The sequence below is a fragment of the Pithys albifrons genome, chromosome 29, assembly GCF_047495875.1.
Source record: "Pithys albifrons albifrons isolate INPA30051 chromosome 29, PitAlb_v1, whole genome shotgun sequence".
Lineage (NCBI taxonomy): Eukaryota > Metazoa > Chordata > Aves > Passeriformes > Thamnophilidae > Pithys > Pithys albifrons.
Genome location: NC_092486.1, coordinates 5,262,476 through 5,272,111, shown reverse-complemented (window position 1 = coordinate 5,272,111; position 9,636 = coordinate 5,262,476). Strand labels below are relative to the sequence as shown.

General features: G+C 52.5%; 1 protein-coding gene across 6 annotated transcripts in view; it reads left to right on the top strand.

Annotated features, from left to right (window-relative positions):
• Nucleotides 1-3,726: 3,726 nt before the first annotated feature.
• Nucleotides 3,727-9,636, top strand: part of ANK1 (ankyrin 1) — a 52,511-nt gene continuing 46,601 nt past the window's right edge. For all 6 annotated transcript variants that reach the window (XM_071579245.1, XM_071579249.1, XM_071579248.1 and 3 more), the window contains exon 1: nucleotides 3,727-4,609. In XM_071579245.1, the coding sequence (XP_071435346.1) occupies nucleotides 4,484-4,609 (126 nt within the window). In that variant the 5' untranslated portion in view covers nucleotides 3,727-4,483. The remainder of the gene's footprint in view (nucleotides 4,610-9,636) is intronic.

The window sequence follows — 9,636 nt, the reverse complement described above, 5'->3', positions numbered from 1 at the left end:
GCAGCTGCTGCTGCTGCAGGCTCTGCCCTGCCAGGGCCAGCTGTGCCCCCGTGGGCAGGGACAGAGTTCTCTGCTCAGCCCTGTCAGGTTTGCTCTGAATTAGTTGGTAGATGGCCCAAAATGCCTGATTGCAGCTCAGTCTGCAGGGAAGAGTTCAAATACAACCTCCAGCAACAAACTGCTGTCTGGGGGACTGTAGAGTTGTGGGTCTTAAAAGAGATGGACTGCAAGGAGAGTGATCTCAGAGGGTCCTGGGATTTCTGAAAGCTCATCAGGGAGATAATTCAGAAAATGCTAAAAGGAGGAGAACCATCTCACTGAGGTTCCCAGCTCAGGAAGGAGCTCCTTGCTGAGCTCTGCAGGGCTGGAGGAGCAGAGTGACTGAGGCAGGACAGGTTTACAGCAGCTGAGGTGAGGCTGCAGCATCTTTTATCTTCACAGCTTGTCAGCCAGAATAATTTACCTAAAAATAGCTGCCTGAAGTTGAGCTTTGAATGTAAAATCCTTTTGCCCCGAATACAGAGAATCTCAGCAACTTCACCAAACCCTGATTTTCACCCAGAGCCAGGCAGGACTCCAGCTAAATGCTTAATCTCTTGGAACAGCTGCAGTACCTTGCAGAGAGAATCAGGAACTGGTTTTTGTGCTTCCTTCCTTATGGGAGGTTCTATTCTGTTGGACAGCTCTGGATGTGGAACTGGCACATCATGACCTTGTTCATTTTGTGATAATTTTCCTAAAGGTTCCCCTGTCAGTATCTGTTTGTTCTCCCTTGCCAAGTGCCTCACCCTGTGAACTCTTTAGACAGGGACTCTTGTTGGTGTGTTTGTCATTTGTGTCACATGGTAGAGTCTCAGTCTATGACTGAGATAACAGAGAGTTATCATAGTACAAATAATCTGTTTTCAAGGGAAAAGTGATAAATACAGTGTTCTGTGCCAAAAAAATAAATAAGGTTCTTGAAAAATTTCTACTCACATGTTGGCTCATATATGTCTGTGGTACCTTCCAGTTAGAGGAGAAAATCTGTTTACTGAAACTCTGCCATCCTCAGTTTTCCCCTTTTATCCAACAGGAACATGCAACAACAAGATTTGACACATCTGCAGCTCCAGATATTTCCCAAACAACTTCTCCAAAGAAGATAAAACTCACTGTTGGACAATAACAACAACAACAGCAACAATAACAACAACAAAGACAAGGTGAGTTAAGTGAAATCACAGAGTCCATTTCCCACTTGTCCTGTCCTGAGCTGTTACTGAAACAGCACAAATGGTGAAGGCTGAACTTCTCTTTTTGTGCAGCAGGTCCCTGGGGTCCCTTTGTCCCACAAAGCTCCCAGAAGCTCCACACCAGTCCCAGGCCAAATGCTCCTAAGTGGGAACAGCCTCAGTGTCAGCCCTGGCTCAGAACAGCCAGGGAGGCACCAAGAGCTCCCAAACAGAATTCAGGAGGGATGAAATTCCCCTTGGAATCTTGGGGGAAAGGAAAAAGGGTGTCCCAGAGGAAGAACTGAATTGTTGCTGGACAGCAGATTTCCTGAACCAGCGAAGGAAGGAGCTGCTCTCCAGGGCTCAGTTCAAGTTGCTGTGTGTTCCCTTCTGATGAAAACCTTCTGCAGTCTGAGGTAGGCAGGACTGCAGCTGCTTTCAGAGTGTCCTTGTCCTCCTTTGCTTTGTGTCACTGAGATGCTCTTGAGACCAAAGCGAATGGCAGGAGCTGGTCCTCAGGGTTCAGCACTGCCTGGGGCTGCACAGCAAGGGGTCAGCAGGTGATGGCTGAAGGGCTGGGGACAAAGGAAGGCACTGGAAAAAGCAGTGTCTTCTTAGAGGCCATTGCAGACAGCCTTGATCATCTCTGTCCCTCCAGCTGTGAGACAGGCCTTTGGATCTGCCTGGAAACCTGAGCATTGTCCTCAAGAACCTTCATCACAAATTCTGCACAGGACTCAGTGAGTCCAAGCAGCAAATGCTGGTGTGGTTGGAAGGTAAAAAGGGAGTTGTGCTGGTGTGGGGGTAGCACTGTCTGGAAGCTCTGACAGCACATGTACAGCTGCTGATAACAGTGGGATAGTCAGGGGCTGCAGAACACGACATTGCTCTGGATAAGTTGATAAGGAAAATGAATTTGAACAGGAAAACATTTCTAGCCCTAGAAAAGCACATCAAGCATTTCAGCTGCAGTGGGAAAAGAAATTCATCTGCTCAAGTGCACCTTCCTTTCCTGCCAATGGCAGATGATGCTTTTGGTGCCTTTCAGGCTGTACCTAAAGAGCATTAGATCAATAATCCCTCTGATTTACGGATGGAGTCCAAACCTGGGGCTATCTGGAGTCTTGCTGCCTTCCTCTCTGTTGAGCTTTGTGGGGAGGCTTCTCTGAGAAGAGTCTCTCTTATTTATTCCTCTCAGTCCTCCTGAGCTCTTCTGAACTGTGACATCAACTTGTCCCAGGCCCATTTTGTGATTAATAACTTCATTCTTAGGTGGCTTTTACAACTCTGTCCTCTGAGTTCATTAAATGTCCCTATTCTTCAATGTTGCAGCTTTTTTTCCAGCCCCTTGTTTGGAGCATGTGGTGACAGTGCCTGGAGCTGCCTGGGAGAGGAGAAGAGAAACACAACTGAGGTCTCACACATTCCCCTTCACATGTTCCTCCCTGGGTGGGAAAAGGAAGATCTCAGTGCTTGATGCACAAGCCAGCAAATAGGTTAGCAGGTTAAAAGCAGCAGTGACAAAATGAAAAGCTTCCCAGGAGGCTCCTCAGCTCAACAAACTGGTTGAGGTGCCCAGAGCTGGTGGCAGTGACTGCCCTGCCCCTTGTTGCCAGGGCAAACTTAGGAATTCCTTTTTCTTCATATTTTATCAGGGCCTCCTCTATATTCTCAGTCATCACATCCTTTAAACACTGTATGATATGCCAGTGGTTTTTTGCTGATTTTTGCACACTCTTTGGTCTGTGGGTGAAGCAACAGAAGTGGAGGAACTTCAAAAGGGAAAAGAAACAAAGGGAAAAGAAATGCAAGGAAACTCAGTCAGGAAAGGGACCTACAATTAGCTCTGCATCTCAGCCTCTTGCCAGTCCCAATAACCTGTGAGGGTCAGGGAGGTGCTGAGAAGTTGACATTAATCCCTACTTTGCCATCTTTTAACACACAAGGGACCATCACAGCCTGGAATGGGGGGGCAGGAACAGAGACATGCAGAGCTTCCACCTGAGCCCTTTTCCCAGTGCTTTGCCCGTGGGTTTGCACACAGGGAATGGTTTTTGGGAGGGACAAGAATTGAGCTGATAAAGGCAGGGCTGCTCAGAACAGGCTGTGCTGCAGGTGATGGTGTGGCCCACCCCTGTTTTTCCCTGGCACCCTCACCCCTGGTACCATGTGCAGGAACCCCAGTTAGTCCTCCAGGCCTGACCCTGCGTTGCCACTGGAATTGTCTGTGCTTTTGGAAGGCTCTGCAGGTGCACTGTGGGGCTGTGTGTGCCGAAGGGGTGGTGGATCTCTGGGGGTCTCTCCTGGGCATCCTCAGAGCTCTGGTGATGCCTGGGGGGGCAGAGCTGGTGGATTGGGTTTGCTTTGCTGCTGTGTAGCCAAGGAGCTGCCTGAGCCTTTGGATTCTGTCTCTGCTCACAGCTCAGATCCCTCCCCTCGCCGCTCACTCAGCGCAGAGATGCGAGGAGGAGACGATGCTGCTGAGCTGCACTTTGCTCCAGTGCTTGGCACATCCTTTGCAGAATAGGCCGTTTCCTGGGCAGAGCTGGTGCCTCCCACCCGGAGCTGCCATTCCCTGCTGCTCCCCCGAGAGGAGCTGGCACCGTAACCCGGCGAGGAGGGAGGGAGGGCTGCGGCCGCTGCTCGGAGCCTGACTGAGCAGAGCCCTGAGAGCTGGAATATGTGTCTCCTCAGCAGCACTGCAGTGGTGGAGCCCCAGACTCACTGACTGACTGACTGACTGACGACGTGCAGGTCCCTGTTCCTCAGGCATCGCTACAGACAACTCCGGATCGCAGGAGATGCACCGGCCTCCGTCTTCCCTGCTCCTCTGCTGTCATCAGGCATTAACTGCTGGGAGTTATTTTCCTTCCTGTGCTTGCCTGCCTGCAGCTCCTCTCACACTGCAGGAGCAGCAGTGAGGGACAGCACAGCACCAGCCCAGTGTCCTGTCCCACCAGGAGGCTCCTGCAGGATGTGCCAGCGCAGTCAGGGGCTGCTGCAATGGTGCACAGAACCTCCGGCACAGCTGGATTTGGGATTATTAATGCTTTATAAGGGTGTCCCAGACTCCATCTAGCATCTAGCTGGAGACATTGGCTGCCCTTTGGGGCTTGCTGACTGCTTTTGATTTTCCTCTCATTACTGGTTCCTCACTCCTCTGGGTCAGCAGCATTTGGGCGAGGGGAAGGCACTTCTTGGCCAGGAATCGGATTCTGCTGCGTGGAAGGTGCAGGGTGAGCTCTGGAGGGACTGCAGTCTGACCAGCCATGGCTCAAGCAGCTAAGCAGCTGAAGAAAATCAAAGATATCGAGGCTCAGGCTCTGCAGGAACAGAAGGAGAAGGAGGAATCCAATCGCAAGCGCAGGAACCGCTCTCGGGACCGTAAGAAAAAGGTCAGTGGCTCTGGGCGACAGCCCCATGTCCAGGTGGTCATGGCAGCGAGTCCTGGTGGTGGCTGGGGGCACAGGGGGATGGCACAGGGGCAGCCTGGTCCCCTGTGAGCCAGTGTGCAGTCAGCACAGGAAACACTCTGCCAACCAGAGCACAACTTTCGGGACCAGGAATCTGCTTTTACCCTTTTACATCTTGGGAAGGGGAGGATGTAACAAAGTCTGGTGAAGGGGAACGTGAGGGGTTTATCCAGGCAGCTCAAGAGACTCACTCAGACCAGTAACAGATTGGATCTCTCAAATACAATTACTGGTTTTTAGCTTTCTGCAGTTTCCCAGAGTTGCTCTGTGCTCAGAGCAAAGGGGCAAGAGACCCCCACCCCTTTTCTCTAGTAAAGGAGCAGGTCTGATGTCCTCTCCATCCCCTGCTTATCTCCACCAGAGCACTGGAAGCAGGGACAGCAGGAGCAGAGCCCCAGCAGGGGAGGCTGCTGAGGGCAGGCTGTGTTTGGGCCTGGGACTGGGTCATCCTGCCCAGCTGGCAGCGGGTCAGGGGCATCAGGGGTGGGATGTCTGTCCCCTCTGGTTGTTGCCTGGGCTCTGCCAGCTGTTCCAGGCTGTAGTTCTCTCTGGAAAGTCACTGCCAGTTTTTTCCTGCCATCAGCCTCCTGCAGGAGCAGGCAAGGTGGGCAGAGAGCTCTGCTGGCCCTGGGAGACCTCTGGAACTGAATGCTCTTCTCCCAGCAGGGTCTGAGGGTGTCTGTGCTATGCACCAATGCAGAGAGGCAGCGAGGAGAGAGGTGAAACCAAGGGGAGTCAAGGATATATCTGGTAGGAGGTTGTGACACAGGAATTCTTAGGTGGGCTCCTCCTCTGCCTTTAGCAAAAGACTTGGAGTCTTCCATGTGCCCCTCTGAGCAGGAGCCTCAGAGCAGAGCTCTGCTGTTGGAGAGTCCTGAGAGCTGGGCCCTGAGGGTCCTGAGAGAGCTTTGCTTTCCTTAAAGCTGGGCCAGGGCAGCCTGGGAGGGATCTGTGTCCACAGGGAGCAGCTCAGAGGGAGGGGGAGATCAGTGGACACATCAGCACAACTGGGAGGTGTGCAGGCTGAGGGAGCAGCTTCTCTCTCACATTGCCAGAGGACTATAAAGGGGTTCTCATGTGAAGAACCACCAAATCAGGGCTTTTTTCTGTTGGTTCAGCTCTCCTGTTATCCCCTTTCCCCACAGGGTCTGTAGTGGGAGTGTTTTTGCTGTGTTAGTCTCCTTGGGGCAAGCAGGGGCTACCAGGCTGTGTTGGGGTCTCTCACTCTGTTCTGCTGCAGCAGCTGCAGAGGTTTGATCTGCCCTGGGTCAGTGTCAGTGCCCTGTGAGCCCACCTGGGACTCGTGCCATGGCTGTGCCAAAGGTTCCTGCACTGGCTGAATGCACTGAGGGCACTGTGGTGTCCCTGGCTCCTGCCCTGCCAGTGCCTGCTGCCTGTGCCCTGCTCTGAACACAGGCAGGGGCTCCTCGGGGCACAGACTGTTCCTTCTCTTGGTGTTTGTACAGGCAGGGGATCCTTATCTCCATTTCTGGGGGAGCCATCCAATATTGCTGCAATGAAAGTTGTCAGCAGAGGTGATCCAGGGAAGCCCCAGCATGAGGCAAAGCAGTGGAGGTGGCCAGAGGGAAGGAGATGGTGGCCCCAGAGCAAGTTTCTTCTCATCCCATGCCATGTGAGCTGCTGTTATGGGCTATTATACCTTGAGCTTTGTGTCCTTTAGCATTTCCTGGCATTTTTGTGTGGTTGTGTGTGTCCCATGAGCTGCACAGCTGAATCCTGCAAGAACCTTGTGCTCTGTCATACCTGGGGGCAGTGAGTTCTCTTATTTAATACTGTGTTGCCCAAACCCTTCTCCTTGGACCATGATTGGTTCTGTTGCTTTTCAGTTTCCATGGCTTTTGTGCATGGAAGGAGACCCTGACTGACCTTGTCCTGTCCATTTTCATGTTCTGTGCCTCTTGTTTGTCTCTTGGCACAAGGACAGTCCAGGTGTATAACCTTGTCACTCCCCCAGCATCCCCTGCACCCAACCCTTGTAACTCAGAGGGTGAGAGCTGCTGTTTCCTTTGGCAGGGGCTGCAGGAAGGATTTAAGGGGTGGGATCTTGTCACTCACCTGTGCTCTCTGTCCAGCCCAGGCAAACTTGTGCTTTGGGCTGAGCTGTCACACGACACAGCCAGATGTGTCCTGCAGAGTCCTCCTGCTGTGTGTGCTCTGCAGAGGGGCTGGAGCCTCAGTCTTGGGTTAACCAGAGAGCAAGTGTTCAATAGTTGTGTCTGTTCCCACATTTAGTGCAGGTGCTGAACTGGGAGGACTTACCAGGGCTGTGGCAAAACGTGTCCCTGACTTCCCAGGGTGCCCTGCAGGAGTGTGAACTGCCAGAAGTTCACTGTCATTAGAGAAGGTGCCAAACATCACCTGGGTTGGCTTCTTGCTGTTCCTGCTATGGGATCCTGCATTTGGCTTAAGTAGGCAGTTTATAGGGGCCCAAAGCCACTCTGGCACTGCTGGGCTGTGTGTGGAGTCTCTGACGTGGCAAACTGCACTGGCAGGGAAACAGTGATGGACAGGAACAACACCTGTGCTTTGGATGCTGCTGTTTTGGAGTTCTGGGAGGCAGTGATGGGTCAGAACACCTTCCTTTTCCTGCAGGAGAGCCTGGGAAGGTTCTTCAGGGAAGGGAGAGGAGAAATTCCTGAGAGAGGGTTTGTATTATGTGGGAAAGCAAGAGAGAGGTTTCCATTGGGCAGGAGCTGTGGCAGAGAGGGAGTTCTTCCACCAGCTGGAGTGAACTGGTGGGAAAGAGCAAAGGGAGGACAGAGGATCAGTGACCCCCTTTGTATACTCAGGTGTGGATAAGGAATAAATGTGGGTATTTAAATGACTGACAATTGTCAGGAGAAACTCCAGGCCGAGGAGTGTGAGGTGAGTTGGGAGAGCAGCTGGATCCTGGATGGGCAACATCGAGAGGTTGCAGTGACACAGATGATGCTGATGAGAAGGTTTTACATGGATGAATCTTTGCATCCTGAGGAAGCTGGGGAAAAGTGGGAACTAGAACAAGTCAGGAACAGTTTGGACCAACAGCCACAAACTCAATCAGACAGGGAAGCAGCTGCAGTTGTCCTTAGCAGGAGAGTCCAACAGTCACACAGGGTGACCATCCTCATGTGACAAGCAAAGGAGGCCACTGTCCACTGACAGGGTGTATCAGGGTGGAACTTGGGCCTGAGCTGAGGATCCCTGAGATGCAAAATCCAGACACCTCTGTCAGAATTATGCAATGAGCACATGAGAAACTGGGGTGAGAAATCGCTGCTGGAGCTCTGCCAAGGAGCAGCCACCGGGGCTGTTCTCTGCATCCTCTCCAAGGCTGTCACTGTGCAGCAGCCTCAGCCTGGGCTGGGGTTGGAGCACAGAAAGGAGGGCACAGGATTCCAGCAGCCCCAGCTGCAGATGGCTCAGGGTGGCCCATGGGAACTGCCCTTCTGAGCTCCACAGTGTCCTCCTCCCGTGGATTTTTGGCTGCTGGGCAGTCACTGGATTCCTGCACTCTGTGGCAGCAGATGCTGCCAAACCTGCACCTCTGTTGTGGTTTAAACACCAGCCAGCAACTGAGTGCCAGCTCAAGAGCAGTGACCATGCAGGCACCTCCCCTGAGAGGTCACCCAGCTTGTGGTGTGGCACAGCATTGAGGGGCACACGAGGGCAGCACTGGGTGAGGTCAGCACTGGGGGAGGACAGCAGGACACTCGATGCTCCAGCTGAGCTCCAGCTACTGCAGCAGCTCCTTCCAGCCAGGACTGGGTGTTTGTACTCCACAGCTCTCTGTCAGAGGCACTTCTTCTGCAAAGGAATTGCTGTCTTCTCCCTGTGCAGTGGACAGAAGAAGGGGCATGGGAGGGACATCAGGGCAGCCAAAGCCTTTGAGACTCAATGAAGCTCCAGCTTTTACCACTCTGAATGTAACCAGAGGGAAATTACAGACAATCAAACTTGTAATGAGCACAATTGTCAGCTGGTACCTACAGTTCCATAATTATTTTGTGAATCAAAGGGTCATCTTACATCTTCCTCTGGGCTGTTTGTGTGCCAGGTTCAAGGCCAGCAGTAGTGCTGAATCTTTTCTGCTGGAAATGTCTGGTGTGTAAGGATGGGAAGGTGCTTTGTATAGAGAGCTGCTGGAAAACTGGGGCAAAGCCTGAGCTGCTTTAGGGGTGATTGGAGCACAGGATGGAGCAATTGTGGAGCATTTGCACCTCCACCTCTGCCCAAGGTCCCAGCCTGGAACTGCTCTGTGTGCCAACAAGGTAAGTGTGACCCTCCAAGCTCTGCCAAGGTTGTTGGGGAAGCAAAGCCCGTCGGGATCTGGGCAGGATTACGTCAGCTGGCTGCTCTGTCAGGAGACTCAGACCTCTGATTCATAGAAGCTTAATAAATATTTAGTTCTTGCTTTAGGCTGGGTTGGAAAGCAGAGGGACTCTGTGGGACTGTGACTTCCTCTGATGCTGCTTGTCTGACCTGCCACTGGAGTTCTGCAGGAATGGGAATGCTGGCAGGATTACAGGCAGCATCCTGTGGCCTGGAAGGGACATTGTCCACTCAATGTCCACCTCTCCTGTGTCCCTCTGGAGTGGAGTCAGCAGGAAGAGGCTGTTTCACACTTACCTTTGGACTGAACTCTGTACAATATCACTTGCCACTGCTCACAATACCCCTGAGCATTTTTCTGCCAGGGGGCCATGCAGCATGCACTGGTTTCAACAGGAGCATCTCTGCTCCCAGCACTTGTGTTTTCTTTCCAGTGTTGGCATTAAGTCTGGGGGAGGGATGGCAGAGGACAGGGCACAGCATGTTTGTGTGCAGGACAGAAAAAGCTGATGCTGATCTCAGCATCTCTGCACAGTGGGGATGGTACAGGAGTCTCTGGCTGAGCACAGAGCATTGCAATGGGCATGGACCAAGAGCCCTCTGGAATGACCCAGTTA